General features: G+C 41.8%; 1 protein-coding gene across 3 annotated transcripts; it reads left to right on the top strand.

Annotated features, from left to right (window-relative positions):
• The first annotated feature begins 529 nt into the window (after positions 1-529).
• LOC149280917 (uncharacterized) lies at positions 530-17279 on the top strand. 3 transcript variants are annotated; one of them, XM_089499863.1, is made up of 51 exons: positions 530-611; positions 2736-2924; positions 3133-3161; positions 3272-3307; positions 3691-3783; positions 3892-3960; positions 4278-4322; positions 4447-4500; positions 4903-4956; positions 5256-5309; positions 5419-5472; positions 5564-5617; positions 5709-5753; positions 6033-6086; positions 6196-6240; positions 6396-6449; positions 6838-6936; positions 7019-7063; positions 7248-7346; positions 7622-7675; positions 7763-7870; positions 8342-8395; positions 8642-8740; positions 8886-8939; positions 9020-9118; positions 9237-9290; positions 9747-9800; positions 9891-9944; positions 10048-10101; positions 10246-10290; positions 10729-10827; positions 11092-11199; positions 11357-11464; positions 11683-11736; positions 11827-11880; positions 12202-12309; positions 12402-12455; positions 12983-13036; positions 13199-13360; positions 13498-13605; positions 13771-13878; positions 14288-14341; positions 14441-14548; positions 14909-14962; positions 15048-15155; positions 15383-15436; positions 15584-15691; positions 15798-16080; positions 16276-16466; positions 16586-16828; positions 17133-17279. In XM_089499863.1, exons 1-51 carry the CDS (start codon positions 530-532, stop codon positions 17277-17279), a joined length of 4350 nt encoding a protein of 1449 aa, XP_089355989.1. The 3 variants fall into 3 exon arrangements, with proteins under 3 accessions (XP_089355989.1, XP_089355988.1, XP_089355990.1); XM_089499862.1 differs by having other exon boundaries at positions 2736-2930; positions 3130-3161; XM_089499864.1 differs by lacking the exon at positions 2736-2924.
• Positions 17280-20517: the final 3238 nt, after the last annotated feature.

The raw sequence follows: 20517 nt of genomic DNA, 5'->3' as shown, positions 1-20517 counted from the left end.
AAAATGAACATTTTAAGTATATTTTCTGTGTACTTTTTTATATTTCTTTTTTGGGGGGATAATGTCGCATAATGTAGTTTCTGGTTGTTAGAACACATTCTAAATGTAAAATGTTATAGAAATAGGTATTTTTCCTTTGTTTTAGCCCTTGTTTTATTTGAGTTAGAATGCCTTTTCTCTTAAGCAGTTCTAAGTGATCTGAGAGTTTAGTTCCTTTCTGGATAGGGAGGGGTTGGCTTTGTTGGAAGTTTTTTTTTTTTGTTAGACTGTGTATGAGTTTTGGTATTGGAGAATGGGCTGGACCAGTGTTGTTCCAACCTAAAAAAAAAAGAGAGAAAAAGATTGGAGGACCCCACCTCTCTGGAGTGTTGGATGAATATAAAAGGGGACCCCATCCAGCAGGGACACAGTAGGAAGTTTCTGCTGGGGTCTGCACTGGAAGTATACCACTAAACCTACCCCTGTATGACTAGGAACTGAGAAGATTATAGACAGGGCCACAGAGAGTCTACATGTCTGATATTTAGACATGTTCAGCTTTGTGGATACACGGATACTGCTCTCTATAGCAGCAACAATCCTAGTAGCAAGATGTCAAGGAGAAGATGACGGTATGTAACCTTCCATTTGTCAATAGAAGCCTATTGTCATAGCTTTTGTTATTCAGTTGTTACATTACACCATTTTTACTTTGCCCTATTGTTACTAAATCTATTGTCACCTGATGATGGCACTTGGCCCTTCTATGTGGCCAATGCTCAAATGATATGATGAAGACCATCACAGGTCCATCAAATCCCACCGATTCTATTTTTTCCCCAAATAATGCACATGCAACAAAATATTTTGTTTGTTTTTTGGTTCCAAAACATTCATGGTTGGGTAGATAAATAATAGAAGTTTCTCCCATTCTATCCTGCATAGCATTTTGTTGCATCATATTATTGAATTTGTTGATGTCAGCATTGTGTCAAAATTAATTTTTTATATTTTTTTGTCTTATACCTGCTGTAATTATAAGGGTGTCTTATAAATAGTGTTACATTTGCAAGATAGCTGGGAGGAAAGGTGGTGAACAAAAAAAAAGAGGGTGGGATTGTTAATCCCCCTTTCCTGAATGATTTAATATGCAGTGTTTTTAGTGAAAACACATTATCTCATGATTACATTGAGAAACTGCAGCTCCAGAGGGTTATGGAATAAACATAGGCATGTGGATTTCATTACACTCTGCTAAACTCGTCAAGTGGGGGTCTGGGTATTAAAAAAAAAGGTAAGGGGTGATTCATAGGGGAAATGTTAAACAGACTTCAGTATGAAAATATATGTCTAGACATAACTTCACATCTCCAACTTTTTAGGATGCTCACTTAACATATTGGACCATTTTAGCTTTGCACTGTCGCCCCCTAGTGTCAAGCAGCAGACTTACAGGAATGATGTCAATTCCATTGCTCTACCTATTAAATGCTTCATAAATAATAAAACAGTAAATCAACTAAACCATATTCTCAGTTAGGACAAATATGCCTGTACAGAAATGTTTCTCCCATTTTTTAAATCATTTTCCTTTTCTTTTAAAATTACCTTAAAGCCATCTTGCGGTGGAAAGAGTTATTGCAGCCAAGTGCATGGGGTGTGGCGCCTAACTCTAATTGTCTTCATACATTGACATCATAGCTCCAGGGCTTTTTAAAACAAGCAATTATTATTGTTGCTTTTTTTTGAGGATCCCACCAACCCTACCTTCCACCTCCACCACTAGCCATACCATTAACTCAACCAGAACCAACAGGGAGGGTACGGCGCTATTGTATTCCTTAACTGCAATGCCTCGAAAGTGTTAAAGGGGTTAACCCAACAAGTTCAGGCTTTAATTGGGATGGTGAGGATTCTAAGAATTTTTTTTTTGGCTCCAGGGCATAGTTTCTATAGGTTGTGAGATTACATACATCTGTCTCCAGACAATCCTCTAACTTTGTCCACATTCCATTGGTACCTGAACATGCCCCATCCTGTATCCCATCAACTGCTGAGACTACAGGTTCCTCCTCCAGCTCAGACTCACACATCCACTATCAGCTCCCTCCCAGAACATTTCCACCTTCTCAAATTCTCTCCCCACCTCCCTTTCTTTCCCCTGCCCTTCACATCTGCAGCGTCCCCCCCTTTTTCGTCCCTCTTAAAGCTGCTATAAAGACGCATATGGGCTTGGAATAGGCTAAAGCATGGAAAGACTTGGATACTTCCAAAATATTTAGTTTCCCCCCCCCTCCTCTCGCCCCCATTAGTTTGGCAGCTTCTACTCTTGTCACTGATCCTGGCTGATGAGAACCAGATGATCTTTTTTTTTTTTTCTTTTTTTTTCTTTTTTCTTTTTTTTTTTTATACCAGATGTTGAGAAAAATAAAAAAACAAAGCAATGACGCTTCTTTTCTTCAGTATCTTAACCCATTTTTGTACACTGCAAGAAAATAATTAGCAGAGTTAAAGGCGATAGTCACGCCAGTTCTATAATATTAGGTGTGATTATAAACAGGTATAGTTTCTCAAAAGAATGTTAAAGCTAAATGTTTTCTACATTAATTTTGTAAACTGGTTACATTTGGTCCCAAGCAGGTCATCAAAATTATATATTTTGGTTATTTTTATTCTTTTCAAAAACAAATTGTAAAAAAAACCCTTTTCCAGCATTATTTTTAATTTATTGTCTTCTTCTTTTTTTTTTTCCATAGTTCTTTCTTCCCAGTGCATTCAAAATGGCGTTAAGTACAACGACAGAGATGTATGGAAACCAGAAGCCTGCCAAATCTGCGTTTGCGACAATGGAAACATCCTTTGCGACGAGGTGATCTGTGAAGACGCGGACTGCCCTAACGCAGAGATCCCATTCGGAGAATGCTGCCCCATCTGCCCCGACAACGGTAAATAGCAGTTCTGTAGAATTTTCATAGATTACCATTAATTAATACTACATTATTAAGGATCCCATCGCTGACACCACCAGTAAAAAATAAATAATACAAATTAAATTAAGCCTTGCAATTATATATAATAATATTGGTTCTATGATGTAACATTTTTTTTTAACTCCACTTGCTTACCATATTAATCATTTTTCTCCTTTTACAGCTCAATACTCCGAAGTTACTGGAGTTGAGGTGAGTTGTAGACACAAAACTCTAAAAGAGCTCAAACACTGTTTTTTTTGTGGCTTCATATTTATACTTCTTCTTTCTTTGAATTTTTTTTATCTTTTTCCTGTTCACAGGGTCCCAAGGGAGATACTGGCCCTAAGGGTGATAGGGTAAGTGTGTGTTTGTGAATCTACATACCTGTCCATCTATACACATTTCTAAAGAGTTATATATGTTAAAGTCCTCCATGAGAATACTTCAAGCACTACATGTGAAACAATGGTGGACAAGGAACTGGATCCTTTATTGTTAGCCTATGAAATGTTATCACTTGTTATATCACAATAAAATCACTTTTATACATTAACCTAAAATAAGTAGGGTTAGATTATTTGAGCTGTTGTGTGATCCAGGCCTGGACTGGAGACTAGGCACACTGGGCAAATGCCTGGGGAGCTGGTGCCCAACAGTGCCTTCCACCAACTTTTACTACCCTCCTTTGCAGTTGGGGATGATCTTTGTGGAATTAACAGGTTGTACTTCTACTTCACAGGGACTTCCCGGACTACCTGGTAGAGATGGCATTCCCGGAAGACCTGGAGATATTGGACCCCCAGGCCCACCTGGTCCACCTGGCCTTGGCGGAGTAAGTGTCCCTTTATATCACTCCATCTGAGACATAATGGCCACTGGTGCTAGACCAGCATATGTAAACCCTCTTGTCTGACTGTGCTGCTCTCTCTTTCTTATTCAGAACTTTGCTCCTCAAATGTCCTACGGTTTTGATGAGAAGTCTGCTGGTATCTCCATGCCCGGTCCCATGGTAAATTAGTTTGTTGTTCATCTAGTAATCCATAGGCCAGATGGTGCTCTCCAGAGATTTCAATTTGATGCTCCATATAATTCATAGAAAACATAAAAGTAGAGTTTCATATAATTCCCTCTACAATAGGGCTGTTCAAAATGTGGGGGTTCTACTAAAAACTGTAAAAAAAAAATACAAATAGTACAGAACCAAGGCACCATAGGATTATGAAGGGGAATTGTCATTAAACCATGGAATAATCCCAATGGTAGAAGCTTTAGAACTACTTAATTACTGTTTGATACCATTATTGACTTCCATTTTCTTTATTTCAGGGTCCTATGGGTCCCCGTGGTCCCCCTGGCCCAGCTGGATCTCCCGTAAGTATCTTCCTCCTGTGTTCTGAGAGAATAAACTGGCATTGACTTGCAAACCCCTCTGCGATGAGGTTTCAGTGTCTTTTACAAGTCGGCTAACTTTCTGATTTTCTTTCCAATATCCCAGGGACCTCAAGGCTTCCAAGGACCCCCTGGTGAACCCGGCGAACCCGGTGCATCTGTAAGTACTGCGAGATACCCTTTACCCATGTTAGCTTTTAAAGTACAACTTTAGAACCATCAAGCTTTCTTCAGCTGTAGCACAAAATAATTTGGAAATATATATTAAGCCCAGTGATCCAGTGTATTTTTCCCCCATGGAGTTGATTCGCTGAGTCATTCGCACTGTGAGCCAATCAAAAAGCTCAGTGACCCATCAAACTCTAGAAGAACTCTAGATGGATTCTTCTTTACTGCTGATTGGACCTTGTGGCCTCTGCATCATTTTCTATATTAGTAAATAGTTACTTTTGTATCTTGCCACTGGAGGCCTATTCATGATTCTGAAGACCTTCAGTTCTGGTAGATGCCCCTTATAATTGGTATTTGTTTTAACATCTGTGTTTGCCCTCTTGTGTTTCAGGGTGCTATGGGACCCCGTGGCCCCCCAGGACCCCCAGGAAAGAACGGTGATGATGTAAGTATATACCAAGTGTATCCAAAACAATACATCATTGTATAATAATAATTCTCCTCCTCACCCACAACCATCAGAAAGATGTTCAATGCCCCTCTTCAATGTCAGAGAACACCTAAAATATCCTAAAACATTATAGTACCAATTAGTTAGTAATGCGCCCTCAGATATTGTAGTGTGAAAAGACATGTATTAGGGGTCTTTCATCAAATAAGATATGAATATATTAATCAGTAAATTAAAATAAATTACATTGTGGCTCATTTAATCTATAACTTGTGTTCTTTTTCTTCTAAAAGGGTGAAGCTGGCAAACCAGGCCGCCCTGGTGAGCGTGGACCCTCAGGACCCCAGGTAAGCTAGAAGTTTAGTTATAAGCCGTGTTGGTTCTTTACAGTTGTATTGGAAGCCAAGCAATGCCATTGTTCTTTTGTCAAACCTTATTATGTATCCTTATTTGCAGGGTGCTCGTGGTCTTCCAGGAACAGCAGGTCTCCCAGGTGCCAAGGGACACAGAGTAAGTCTCAGGCCATATCCTTTCCTCTTTAAAATCTCAATCATTAAATCACAATGTATTACAATCTAATGCTCCTTTCTCTTTCACCCAGGGTTTCAATGGACTTGATGGAGCTAAGGGTGACACCGGTCCTGCTGGTCCTAAGGTAGCTATTGTATGCAGAAGAAAGGAGTACAGAATCTAATAGTACAACATTCTGGATTGGTTGATGACCCTGCTTTGTTATCTGTTTTTAGGGTGAGCCTGGCAACCCTGGTGAGAATGGCGCTCCCGGACAAGTAGTAAGTAATCAGGGCTTCTGTTTATTACTGGCATTAGTTTAGGAGGAACGTTTGTGGATAAGATACAATCTGTTACGCCATTTTTCTATAGCTCCTAAAGGAGCGTTCTAGAAATCATATTCAGGACATGGAGGGTATACATGAATTTAGCAGGGACTGGGAGCTGGAAGAGGGATCTGGCATGCAATTTGCATTCTAATAAAGCTGTTGGGAATGGTTTGATATTGCAATTATAACAGATATCATTCTCTTATTCTCATACTTGTGTTACTTTCTCAGGGTCCACGTGGTCTCCCCGGCGAGAGAGGTCGTCCAGGCTCTCCTGGCCCAGCTGTGAGTATACCCCTTTAGATACCTAGTCCAAATGAAATAGGTATCTTTGAGTAGATGAAGTTCCAAATGTATTGGAATACAGGCTGAAACCTACATTCTTCTTTTGTAGGGTGCTCGTGGTAACGATGGTGCTCCCGGTGCTGCTGGTCCCCCTGTAAGTATCTTCAATATTTAAGATCTTCATACTATGAATATAAAAATATGAAGCTTAAGAAAAGTCTTGTCAAGGTGTTGGGCAGTGATAGTTTTACTATTGGGAAACACTTTGCAGTATTATTATGTATTTATACCTTTGTCTTCTTTTTGTAGGGTTCTACTGGCCCAACTGGACCACCTGGCTTCCCTGGCAGTGTTGGCCCTAAGGTAAGATTTTGGGATTCTTAGGTCACAGCTCAGAGTACAGAATCCAAGAACAAAGGGTTAACGAGTGGTGGGCTTATTACATATACCCCACCTGAAGATGTGAATATGGGGCAAAGATCTCAACCACCCCATCTTTGGGGGAAAATGCTTTTCTGTGAATGTTTTTGATACCATCCAAAGGAAATGATAACATATCTGAGAATGCTTTCTCAATAATTATACTCATTATAGATCAGGTTTGCTCACTATAAGGTAGATTATATCCATATGGGTGAAGCACTCATCATCAGGAGATATAGTTCATTTTTAGACTCATTGGAAGCCACCTTACTCATGATGGTTTATGCTTACTTGTGTCTTTTGAATTCATGGGTCTTCTTTATTCCAGGGTGATGCTGGTCCTCAAGGTTCTCGTGGTTCTGATGGTCCCCAAGGTGCTCGTGGTGAGCCTGGTGCTCCTGGTCAAGCTGGCCCAGCTGGTCCTTCTGTAAGTGCCCCCGTAGATTTTGTTTTTACAACTGGCACTGGCTGGAGATGGTCACTAACTGATGTACAAATTCTCATTACAGGGAAACCCTGGTACTGATGGTCAACCTGGTGCTAAGGGTGCCACTGTAAGTATCTTCTTAGTTGCACTATGGAAAAAACTAGCTCTTTTCTTTTGACATACTTACTGCATCAGTTTTTTATGAGATGTTTCCTTTACTTTTCTCTTTCTTTCCCTTTCTTCTGCTTACAAACACCATTTCGAATACAGCTCTTTCATTAATGCTTGACTTTTTCCCTTCCCACCTGTAGGGTGCTCCCGGTATTGCTGGCGCTCCTGGTTTCCCTGGTGCTCGTGGTGCTCCTGGACCTCAAGGACCTGGCGGTGCTCCTGGACCTAAGGGTAACAATGTGAGTATCACCATCTTCAGGTAGAAGCTTCATGGTTACATTAAAAGGTGTTCGCCATCACAAGACAGTACTATTGACACAGTATATCTCAATGTAGTATAAAAAATATGTATGGACACCATGTATTTGGTCCCATAGAGGGTGTTGCAGATAAGAAGATTAAACAGATGCTTTGGACCCCCACATTGGGCCAAGAGGGAAGAGACATACAGATGCATCATGTTTGATGGAAGGCTCAAGCTCTTATCATACTTATGCCTTTTCTCTTTTTATAGGGTGAACCTGGTGCTCAAGGAAACAAGGGAGAGCCTGGTGCCAAGGGAGAGCCTGTAAGTAGCTATTCACATCCCACCTGTTTATATAAAACAGCCCCATAATGGGTGAGCCCAATCATTTACCATCATTGTGTTCTTCAGGGCCCATCTGGTGTACAAGGACCCCCAGGCCCCCCTGGTGAAGAAGGAAAGAGAGGATCCCGTGGTGAGCCTGGACCTGGCGGTCCTCCTGGCCCTGCTGGTGAACGTGTAAGTAATCCAAAAAAAAAAACAGTCATTAAACAAACCACAATAACCAAAAATGAAGCCTTACCAAATGAGAGGATTCAAAATCTAGAGGACCTAAGGCCCATTAGAACCTTAGCTTCTAGGCAGATAATTTAATATGATATATGATGTATATAATCCATAACATTAGCAAAATTGGCTAATTTTGGGATACAACCTTGCTGTTTAATATAATAAAAGGAGAAGGCAAAATAAGCAGTATTCTATAAATCTTACATTAGCTGGTCAACATTATTCTACCAAAATCTAATTTTACTTATAGAGGCCATTTTTTTAGAGCACCAGAGTCTACTAAGTCTACTTATTTTGTGTAAGTGGAATTAGTTCAGGATGTCATTGTAATTGACATGGTCCATCAGATATGACCTTTCTTTGTCTTCTACTCCCACTTATACATCCTGCTTAACCATGTCTCACCTATTCTCTCCACAGGGTTCTCCTGGTAGCCGTGGTTTCCCTGGATCTGATGGTGCATCTGGACCCAAGGTGAGATGCATGGCACAGATAGGCACAATAATATCACTTAATACCATTATTTTATATGTTATCAATGACACAAGCTATAATTTTGCTACAACCCAGTGACACTGTTAATAAATATGAGTCACTTGAGTCACAAATGGTTGACATGGCATCTTGGGAAATGATTCTTTAGAATCATTAGTTTGTTAACATAGTTAACTCTGGCCTCTGATGTTTTAATTTCTGATTTTCATTATTTTCCTAAATCAGGGTCCCCCTGGTGAACGTGGTCCCGTTGGCCCTGCTGGTCCCAAAGGATCTGCCGGTGAATCTGGCCGCCCTGGCGAGCCTGGTCTTCCTGGTGCTAAGGTGAGAAGTGACCAGATATAAACAAATAAATATAGGAGAACACATCCATAGTGGCCATAACATTGGATGAAACTGATACAATGTTTGGTATAGGCCATACCTGAAGTTTAGGATGTATTTTGACCTTCCTTATCTTCTTTTGTAGGGTCTGACTGGTAGCCCTGGCTCCCCTGGCTCTGATGGCAAGACTGGCCCTGCTGTAAGTTTCCTTCCTTGAGCCACCTTCTACCAACATGTGGATGTTTTCCATCTTCTCATTTTAACCTATTTCCATTCTAGGGTGCCCCTGGTCAAGATGGCCGTCCTGGACCCCCTGGCCCACCTGGTGCTAGAGGTCAATCTGGTGTAATGGGATTCCCTGGACCTAAAGGTGCTGCTGTAAGTACCAAGCCTTTAAAATTACTATTACATTTGCACCCATGGGGTGGTCACATGCGTGAAGCCTCCATTAAATAAGACTACATTTTGTTTGACATTGTCTTTTCTTCTCCCACAGGGTGAGCCTGGCAAACCTGGAGAGAGAGGAGTTGCTGGTCCCCCTGGTGCTGTTGTGAGTATCTTAAAAAAAACATATTGGGGCAGGGGCATTCTGAAATTGCCATAGTAGCTACAAGATGGGGCCTCCATCAATCAGCCATCGGGTAATTAATTATTGGTCATACCAAGAAATGGCGATATGAGACTGCATCACTTACTGCCTTCTATCACTTCCCTAGACGGTAAACACAAATCTCTTGTATTCTGATATTAAGTCTTGATTTCAAGATTAATCCTCATGTTAAGGAGCAAGTGGACTTATTGTAAAACAAAGGAACAGACATGGATTTTAGAAGGCTGAATACATTTCAGTTCTTCGGTGGACAGTAAAACAATATTCCTAATTAAGAAGCAGTCTGATTCAGGCAAACCACGTTGTTATAGCTCCAATGCAATACTCCATAGATAGATGTATATTTGGCCTAATCATGGTGGCATTGATAACAATTCCTCTGCTTACTCCTGACAGGGTGCCCCTGGTAAAGATGGTGAAGCTGGAGCTCAAGGTCCTCCTGGCCCCTCTGTAAGTATTGATGGATTTCTCCATTAGTATCGGTTGATCACAAAGCACTGATTGCAGGTGTCATGAACCATTTTTATTGGTGCTCCACAGGGCCCCGCTGGTGAGAGAGGTGAACAAGGTCCCGGTGGTCCACCTGGATTCCAAGTGAGTATCTGTTCAGTATGGGTTGTCATCATGGCCCCACTATTTCATCTATGCTAACTGTGTACCATCTACCTGGTCTACAACATTACCTTTTCTCTTGTAGGGTCTTCCCGGACCCCCAGGTCCTGCTGGTGAGAGTGGCAAGCCCGGTGAACAGGTGAGTAAAATAAGTATGGGTAAAAGTAGGGGGCTGATAGGGATGTGCCATTAAGGGGTGGCTTAATGGCACATATCCTATCTACTAGACTAAGTGCTTGACCCATTTGATTATATTGATACTGAAATGTGTCTCTCTTCACAGGGTGTTCCTGGTGATGTTGGTCCTCCTGGTCCATCTGGTGCAAGAGTGAGTATTCTAAATAGATCTGCATTTCTGCTCATTATTTCTATACAAAAAAACACATACATATATATATACACGTATATACCTGGCCTATTGTTAAATACATAATAAGGGTGTATGACCGCGACCAGACTAGCACTTTAAACAGGTCCAGCCATTGTTCAAAACTGGCCATGGCTTTACCTTTCACATCATATGTCATCGCTGTGCAGCTCAGCAGGTATTTGTTGCGTGTGCACAATGGCCGGTTTAACCCTATCAAAAATAATTATAACAAAATGTATCACCGAATTGGAAATTCAGGTTATGTTGAGATATCTATACATCAACCATGGAGGGGTCTCATCATGTAAGGACTTTACTCAACTCTCTAATGGCCTTTTCGATGCAAGGTTTGTTCATGTTTTTGTGACCCACAATTTCTCTTCCCCTATTATATAGGGTGAGAGAGGTTTCCCTGGCGAACGTGGTGCCCAAGGTCCTCCTGGCCCTCAAGGACCTCGTGGTTCTAATGGTGCTCCTGGTAACGATGGTGCTAAGGTAAGTTTAACATGATCACGAAATAACTAATGGTGGTTCTATTGCTAATTTATAGATATATAGTTTGGTATATATGTTTAATCCCATGATCCAACTTTTATACTGTTATTAAATGTGAGATATCTTCAGCATCAGATCAAAGATTATAACACAGAATGTCTGCCCATTTATATATAACCACAAATACGTATTTATGATTACTCAATGGGATCACAGGGAAGCAATACATGTTAAATATTGTCCTCCTTCTCCCTTCAACAATAGGGTGATGCTGGTACTCCTGGTTCCCCTGGTGGTCAAGGACCTCCCGGCCTCCAAGGAATGCCCGGTGAACGTGGTGCTGCTGGCCTTCCTGGTGCAAAGGGTGACAGAGTGAGTGCCAGTCTTTATTTTATTCCGACAAAGATGTCAACTTCTTAACCTTTTTTTTATTTCTGGTTAAGGTCTACTTTTCTTTTTCTAATTATTCATTTGTTTTACACCTTTACCTTTCTTTTAACTCATAACTCATATTTGTTTTCTAAATCAGGGTGACCAAGGACCTAAAGGCAGTGATGGTGCCCCTGGCAAAGATGGCGTGAGAGGTTTGACTGGTCCTATTGGTCCTCCTGGCCCATCCGGTGCTCCTGGTGACAAGGTAAGATTTGTGTCAGGTGACTAGCCCACATGAAGTAAGGCCTAAGATGCAAACTCTTTATATACCACTTCCAAATATTTGCTGTTAGTTAAACTTGAGATCTTCTAGAGCTCAAAAAGGAGTCTCTGATATATATCCCGCATTATGCCCTAACTGGCCCAATATAACTATAATGCCCATATGTTATTCAACAGTAACATTAAATGTTCTCTCTACAGGGTGAAGCTGGCCCTGCTGGTCCTGGTGGTCCTACTGGTGCCCGTGGTGCTCCCGTAAGTATCTTGTGTACATCAAGACTCTACCTTTATCTAGACCTATCACTGGAAGGTTTAATGTAATCATCTTCCGCCTTTCTTCCATAGGGTGAGCGTGGTGAGCCTGGTCCTCCTGGCCCTGCTGGATTTGCTGGTCCCCCTGTGAGTATCTTTGATTACAACAGAACACATGAGAAAAAACAATTTAAATAATCTCTGGAAAAGCCAAGAAAAGTTTGATTCTACAAGTGTCTTGGTGCACTTCTTGTGCAGAATGAAATAAAAACTGTGCACCTGCCTGGTGTAAAATGCACATATACAAAGAGACAACAGCAGTTCTGCTATTGCAATAGATTTAATACAGCAATAGAACTGTATTCAGACCTAAGAAATTAAGATTGTACAACCAATGGTGTAACTTACATCCCTTCTGCAACTACCTCTTGCTTTGTTTTTGCTAATCTCCATCCTTTCTCCACACAGGGATCTGATGGACAACCTGGAGCTAAGGGAGAACAAGGAGATGCTGGTCCCAAAGGTGATGCTGGTCCTCCAGGTCCATCTGGTCCCACTGGTGCCCCAGGCCCTGCTGTGAGTATCCCAAATGATTGTGTATATTATTTCATCCATGTCTCCTATATACCAACAAATGTTCAAATCTATTCTCATTTTTTATTTTACAGGGTGCTCTTGGTCCTTCCGGTCCCAAAGGTGCTCGTGGTCCTGCTGGTCCACCTGTGAGTATATGTGATGTAACCTTTGATATCTTCTGATGTGATCCCACACCCATGTCAGAGCTACTAATGGCTTCTGCGTGACTCTGTCTCAGTAAAGTCCTGCATACAGTGTGACACTATATAACTACAACTGTTCATACAGGGGCGCTTCTCATGCGTTTAGATTTTATTATTGTTCTAAACAACTTGCCCAAATAGGTACGGCCTGTAGGCTACCCTGCTAAGAGTAGCTTATATACAGCTCTGCATATGTGGACTATAATCTACTCAGAGCGATGCCTTTGTTTGAATGCCAACCAGTTCTGGAATAGATGCAATCATCTTGCAATATCTAATTGCAAGTTTGTTCTGTAGTGCAATCCATGGCTATTCTTCCATACAAGGCCACAAATTAGTTGGGGTTACATTGTATTCTACTGGGGACTCAGACTTCCTTTAATTCATTTATTGTGGTGTGCAATTTTCTAAAATACGAAGCTGTTAATGTTGTATGTTAATGTTCTGATCAGTAACTTTTCCATTTACAGGGTGCTACTGGTTTCCCTGGTGCTGCTGGAAGAGTTGGACCCCCTGGCCCATCTGTAAGTGGCTATTAATGTTATCCCTAAATGTATCTAGCTCTGCTGTCTTCTCATCAAACAGATTATAGTGCAGTATAATATAATTCTATTATTCTATTATACTACCAAGAGGTAGTGCTGCCCTGGGACTCCCAACTTAATGGATCTTTTCATACAACATAGGGCAATGCTGGACCCCCTGGACCTTCCGGACCAGCTGGCAAGGAAGGACAGAAAGGACCCCGTGGTGAGACTGGCCCTGCTGGACGCCCTGGTGAACATGGACCTGCCGGCCCACCAGGACCTCCTGGTGAGAAAGGTTCTCCTGGCAACGATGGACCTGCTGTAAGTAACTTATTTAGAAAAATAAAAAAATATATTTTTAAACTGTGTTTACATCAAGTGTAACCTTTACCATTTCTGTGGTAGTGTGATGCTAAAATCTAGTGTACAAACCTAACTGCCATTTATTCCTGACACAGGGTCCCCCTGGTACTCCTGGACCTCAAGGTATTGCTGGTACCCGTGGTACAGTTGGTCTTCCTGGACAGAGAGGAGAAAGAGGATTCCCCGGTCTACCTGGACCTTCTGTAAGTGTAACTTCCAAAAAGAGTTACTTGACTTCTAGGAGAGGATGCCCTGTTCAGTCTTCTCAGCATAACACTGTCTTCTAATCATTCCTATGGCATATCTATGTTAAAGTATAAAACAGACAATCATAAATCTCACCATTGTTTCACCATCTACCATTTTAGGGTGAACCCGGCAAACAAGGTCCATCTGGCCCAAGTGGTGAACGTGGCCCCCCTGGTCCTTCTGGTCCCCCAGGCTTAGCTGGACCTCCCGGTGAACCTGGACGTGAGGTGAGTATTCTCAGATGGATTGATCCTTAAGCCAAAATGAGAGAGAATCAGTTTTCAACCTTCTTAAATAGAATTATGATGGAAGCATATTTGATAAATTGTAGTTGATCATTATAAGATCTTCTCAGGAATATAAGAACACATTTAGTAGCTGGCACTGCCAGGATATAGAACAAGATGGTGATTTTTTACTATTAACAGGAGAGAGTATAATGTCATGACCAATAGGGGCCAGCGATCCATAAATCTGTGGGTCAGATCTTCAAATTAACATACAAATAAATGAGATGTTACTTTATAGTAAAATCAGCTATGTGCCAGCAGGCAATAACTCACACATCACATATTGAGTAGGTAGGTCAAGCAGAGTGTTCTTGGATGCTAACATTGACCCCTCTGTTACATTTAGGGTTCTCCTGGTCAAGAAGGCTCTCCTGGTCGTGATGGAGCTTCTGGACCCAAGGTAAGCTCCACCATAACAACCATTTTATCTACTGTATAATAAATATCTATGTTTTGAAATGTCACCTTGCCTTACACACATCTCATTCTTTTCCATTAGGGTGACCGTGGTGAGTCTGGACCTTCTGGACCCCCTGGTGCTCCCGGTGCCCCTGGTGCTCCCGGCCCTGCTGGCCCTGCTGGAAAGAACGGAGATCGTGGTGAGACTGTAAGTATTTCAGTTCCACTGATACTAATGTATTGGACAGGTTGGTGGGTCATACTTGGTAGTGGCTAGTGCGGAAATCTATATGGTCAATATAGATGAATAGCCCTTTAAGCATGCAGGTTGCATATAGGCCTGTTGTAAAGCAAACATATTCTAGGTTCATTTATGTTTTCTTCAGACTCTAGAAACATAAGACATCTTCAAATCATGGACAGTAAAAAGAATGAAATGACCACTTAGCATCATTAAGAGGGGTGACAGATAAGGCAACCCAGTAAAATGTAGAAATAGAGTTTTGATTCCCATTTTATCAGGTTTATTGCTTGGTTCCAAGAGTAAATGTGAGGTATTATCTTACAGGGTCCTGCTGGTCCTGCTGGCCCCGCTGGTCCTGCTGGTGCCCGTGGCCCCTCTGTAAGTACCACTTTTGGCTTTCTTGACAATTTTGTGTAGGTTCAAGTTCTTATCTTTTCTAAAACAACCATTGACCTGTACATAGGGTCCCCAAGGCCCACGTGGTGACAAGGGTGAAGCTGGAGAACAAGGAGAAAGAGGCATGAAAGGACACAGAGGTTTCAATGGTCTTCCAGGACCACCCGGCCCCCCTGTAAGTACCATATAGAATTTACTTTTACTACACTCTTTATTTATTTTAGTGTTTTCATTTGATTTGTCCTTCCTTTAATATCTCCTTTGACTTTCCTGGTTAGACATCACATCATCTGCTGTTCAGGGTTCTGTCTTTTCAATGTTTTATAATGACCAATCTTATTTTGGTTACATTTATCCTGTTAGCATCCTCACCGACAATAACAAAAACCTTTCTTTTTATAGGGACACCCTGGTGAGCAAGGTCCATCTGGTGCTTCCGGTCCCGCTGGTCCAAGAGTAAGTTTCCCTTTCTGCATAGCAACTTATCACAGAGCCTAGGTTCTGAAATCTTACAATATTTATACCTTTACCAATACAAGTAATCTTGTCTAGTAAATAGTAAGTCACCTATGTTAAATGCAATTTGTCATTAACCTTTCGCAGGGTCCCCCTGGATCATCTGGTAATCCTGGTAAAGATGGTGCCAACGGTCTTCCCGGCCCTGTTGGTCCCCCTGGTCCACGTGGTCGTACTGGTGATGTTGGTCCTGCTGTGAGTATCGATGTTATCAAGATTACTCTCTAAATAAAAGTACTTATTTGTTCTTCCCTAATGATCAGACAACACAATTCTGACCACCATCTATCATATATTCTAGGGTCCTCCTGGACCTCCCGGTCCCCCAGGTCCTCCTGGCCCCCCAAGTGGTGGATTCGACTTCAGCTTTATGCCTCAGCCACCTGCAGAGAAGTCAGACCAAGGTGGTCGCTACTATCGTGCTGATGATGCCAATGTGATGCGTGACCGTGATATGGAAGTTGATACCACCCTCAAGAGTCTGAGCAAACAGATTGAAAACATCCGCAGCCCCGAGGGTACCAAAAAGAACCCAGCCCGTACTTGCCGCGACCTGAAGATGTGCCACTCTGACTGGAAGAGCGGTAAGACTGGCATTCATAAAACAGAGGCTAAATCTCAATTCTTTTCTTTCCTGATCTTCTGATCAAGGGTCACAAACCCCTGTCAGTATTGTTAAGACTCATTTACACAGCATTCCCTAAATACTCACCCCATCTCTCATCTTTTTTTCTTTAATAATACTTGTTTTATTGAATTTCTACCCCTTTCTTTCTCAGGTGAATACTGGATTGACCCCAACCAGGGCTGCACTCTTGATGCCATCAAAGTCTATTGTAACATGGAGACTGGTGAGACCTGCGTCTACCCATCTCAGAGCAGCATCCCACTGAAGAACTGGTACACAAGCAAGAACCCACGTGAGAAGAAACATGTCTGGTTCGGAGAGACAATGAGCGATGGATTCCAGGTGAGGACACCATATAGCAGTGGAGATGCTGGGTTATGAACTCCATTTAAAACAAAAATAGGGGGAAATGATTATGGAAACCAGTCCGCTCAGTGACACTTTTCTTTTCTTCTAAATAGTTTGAATATGGTGGTGAGGGATCTGACCCAGCTGACGTGAACATCCAACTCACCTTCCTCCGTCTCATGGCCACTGAAGCCTCACAGAACATCACCTACCACTGCAAGAACAGCGTTGCTTACATGGACCAAGCCACTGGCAACCTGAAGAAGGCCCTGCTGCTCCAAGGCTCCAACGAGATTGAAATAAGAGCTGAGGGCAACAGTCGCTTCACCTACACCGTCACCGAGGATGGCTGCACGGTATGTGTTTAGTAATGCCCAAATCTCGGGTCTCCCAGGAACCACAGTAACGCTAGATACCTAATCAAATAAAGCAGTAGACGTGGCTCTCTGGGCTCTTTTTCTTTGATAGTTACATTCTTCTGACATTACATAATTCCAAAAAGTCTTCAGCTCCAAAGACTAAATACCCTATTTAATTGCATATTCTGGTACAATAAGTAAGTTAGAAGGTCCTTATTCCCCTCGATAGAAGTATTAAAGTGTTACTTTTAGATTTAGAAATAATAAAACTTGGTTCTAACGATCTACATTTCACACACAGCAACACACCGGACAGTGGGGCAAGACTGTCATTGAATACAAGACAACGAAAACATCACGCCTGCCCATTACAGATGTGGCACCCATGGATATTGGAGGCCCAGACCAGGAAATCGGATTTGACGTCGGACCAGTCTGTTTCGTGTAAAAACAAAACACAAATACCAGGACAGGAGAATATTTCATGCGGACTTGAAATTGTTGTTCCTCTCATCTCTAAAACTCTTCTTGTTTTCGTAAGCATTACACGAAAAAGCAAACCAATAGTCATGCTTTGAAGAACATCTCTCAAAGGACAGACCATGTGTATGTGTATTTGTGTTCACGGAAGGGGAACTGACACCTCCCCGATCAACTGTGCCCCTGCATACATGAATTGGCCTTCCGACGACCTTGAAGATGCCCACAATGACTATGTCCCAGAATTCGAAATTAACAAGGATACAGCATTCGAAGTAGAAGAGGAGTAAAAATTAAATCATTTCATGTAATGCACCTTTTTTTTTAAACTTTTTTTGTTTGTTTTTGTTTGTTCAGGTGGCAAAAAAAATAAATCTGAAAAAATAAAATTGAAAGTGTGTGAAGAGTGTTTTAAAAGAGTTAGGTTTGTCCTCTGGGTGTGAATGTCCTACTCAACCGTTCTTAGAGCCTGTATTTCACCAGGATCTTTGCCTTTGTCATTCTAGAGGACATTCATGATCGCTGATTTGAATGTTCTTCTGGTGTCAAAGGGTGAGGAGTGGCTCAGCATCCCGGTGGTGCAGTTTAGAGAATAAACGTGTTTTTTTCTGAGACTACCTCACTGTCTTCTCCCATTCCATTGGTGCTAAAGTCTCACTGCTTCTTCACATGTTCTTCGTAGCAGTAACTTCAAACATTGGTGCTAAACTCAACATTAGAAGGAATCTTTACCATAGATGTACCCCTGAATAACATACACTTGAGGTATTAATGGTGCTACCCCCTTCCATGTTCCTTAGACCCCTTTCCCGTGAACACAGGGTGAAAAGGTCCTGTCTATATTGGTAGCATTACCATTTTCTTGTTTTGCTTCTCCTTCGTTTCTTCTTCATTCTCTTCATCTGAAGCTGCCTCTCTTGTTCCTTTCTCCTTCCTGTTCCCGTTCTTTTGTCCAACCCAAAACTAGACAGTGATACCATGGGGTTCGAACTGATACCAAGGATCTGTACCTGTTTTGTTATTGTATAATAATTTGAGATGTTTTTAATTATTTTGATTGCTGAAATAAAGCATGTGTTTTGGTCCAAAACAGTCAGTGTTATCAGTGGTCCTTCTCTATCCGACGATGGTGCTTTGCTCTCCCCCATTGCCATAACCAGGGTACTCAAACCTCAGAAATTCCCTTCGTCAACTCCATAAATCCTCAAATCACATCTCCTGGATGTTTCTACATCAACACCGGTTAAAAGACATCGCATATTAGAGGCAAAAGGGGCTGGTGTTACCCCAAACCTCTTAAGAGTTCCTTTTATTTTAAACAAGGGGAGCCTAATGGACCGAACATAACAATTAGCTATTAATATAAAATGATGACTGTTGCAATAATTTGGTAAATGTCTAAAATCTATATATTTTTACAAAAAATGGGGAAAAAGACAGTAGGCTTTAATAACTCATGGCATGTCTGTTCAATACATTGACCTCTGCTGAGAGTTCTTTCTTACTACACCTAAGGACCTTGATAAGTAAAGTCTTCTTTACCTCACTAAGTCCTAAGTCTTCTTTATGTCGCACCCCTGAGAAAGCGGGACCACCATTTGTGGACTTTTTAACCTTAGGGTCCTGAGTTTGGCTCAGAACGTGTTGATTTTGTGTGTAGAGAATAGATTGTTTGAAGACTGGCGATATGGGTCCAGTAACCAGAAATGTGTATAAAACAAACAAAGATGTGTGTTTCCTTGCATATCTTTTACACGCATTCCTCTCGCTTCCCCTCGGTGGGTCTCTTCCTGGTATACAGTGTATGGTATAAAGGGGGCATTGTATGGATCCCTCCACCCCCTTTTCATGACATCACAAGGTGCAAAAGACTTAGATTGTGAATATGTGAGACAAGGCAGTGCCAAGAAGACCAGTGTGTGAGAAAAGCGCTCAGAGGATCATAGGATCGTTTGTAAGCCGCTGAATGAAAGATTCCACAGAAAGGGATGAGGAAGGCAGCACGGCGCTTGGGAACAGACGCCTAAAGAACTTGATGTGTCTGTAAATGGGTACCCAAAAAGCCAGTGACTGTAAGGATGGCAGTGTCCACAAGAAGACGGAAAGTGATTTAACATACCTACAGGACCTACAGAATGGAGAGAGGAGCCCACAGACCCAGTGGATTTGGGAAAGAACCCCACCAGCAGGAGCCTGGACGAAGCCCTTGATGAACCCACAGGTCCAACTGTATGGAAAAATGGATCAAAAGGGCTCATAATGAGGATACACAGGGGCCAAATACATGAAAGGTACCATCAGGATCCACTGGATGGAGAAAGCTCTCCAAAGAGCCCGTTGAACAAATATGGACCACAGGAAACACCGGAAAAGTCTTCCAATTACCGGTCAAACCATTCTTACTGGGATTACACAGGTTGAATTAAACACACCCTTCCTTTGGTTGCTGAAACCTCCTACTGGGTCATCCCATAATGCTTTGCTGGGAAAAGAATGGCAGCTCGGATGGAGTTCATAGCATGCAGAGAGTCTCAGTTTGTTGCAATTCTAACCTTCAGAGCTTACAATCTAAATGGCAAAAAAGGAAGTGGACCATGCAGCGATGTGCAATGTACTGCAATCTCTAAACCTCGGAGCTTACAATGCAGAGAATGACATCTTCATCGTAAGGCAGGATTTGGGCAAACAATCGCCCCCCCCCCTCACACACACACCTTTATTTTAATACAAAACGAATATAGAAAATTTCAATTTCAGGTCAGATTTTAAGGAATATTCATGTGCTGATTTTAACAGAGGTAAGTTATTTAGGGATTAAACAAACTGGCTAATTTATTTGGTTACTCCGTAGCTCGGGGATCTTTAATCAACTGAACTGTCGGATATAATGAAGCACTGGGATCTTATACAGAAATATAGCGAACACCATGGCGTGTCCTGCTATAATACCTCTGTGTCCAGCTTTTCCTATGGATCTTCTCCCCACCGGACGTCTGTTCCATTTGTCTCTATTGCATGTCTGTTGTGTATTTCTGTTTGTGTCTGTTTTGGAATGTGCATGAATGTTTATATCAATGTGCAAGAATGTCTGTAACTATGCATCATTGTCTGGGAATGAGACTCGGCGTGGGGATGTGAAACATTTATATAAAGCGCTCTTGTCTTGTGCGTGTTTTGAATACAGTTAAGGGTTTGTATTTACAAAG

This window comes from Sceloporus occidentalis, unplaced genomic scaffold (genome assembly GCF_023333645.1).
Source record: "Sceloporus occidentalis isolate IW3139 unplaced genomic scaffold, rSceOcc1.0.p SCAF_143, whole genome shotgun sequence".
Taxonomy (NCBI): Eukaryota; Metazoa; Chordata; class Lepidosauria; order Squamata; family Phrynosomatidae; genus Sceloporus; species Sceloporus occidentalis.
This window is presented reverse-complemented; position numbering and strand designations above follow the sequence as displayed.

Coding starts and splice junctions, on each gene's coding strand:
- LOC149280917 (XM_089499862.1), top strand. CDS start 530: ATGTTCAGCTTTGTGGATACACGGATACTGCTCTCTATAGCAGCAACA. Junction 6,937..7,018: donor CTGGCCCAGCTGGTCCTTCT/GTAAGTGCCCCC, acceptor TTCTCATTACAG/GGAAACCCTGGTACTGATGG. Junction 7,347..7,621: donor CTGGACCTAAGGGTAACAAT/GTGAGTATCACC, acceptor CTCTTTTTATAG/GGTGAACCTGGTGCTCAAGG.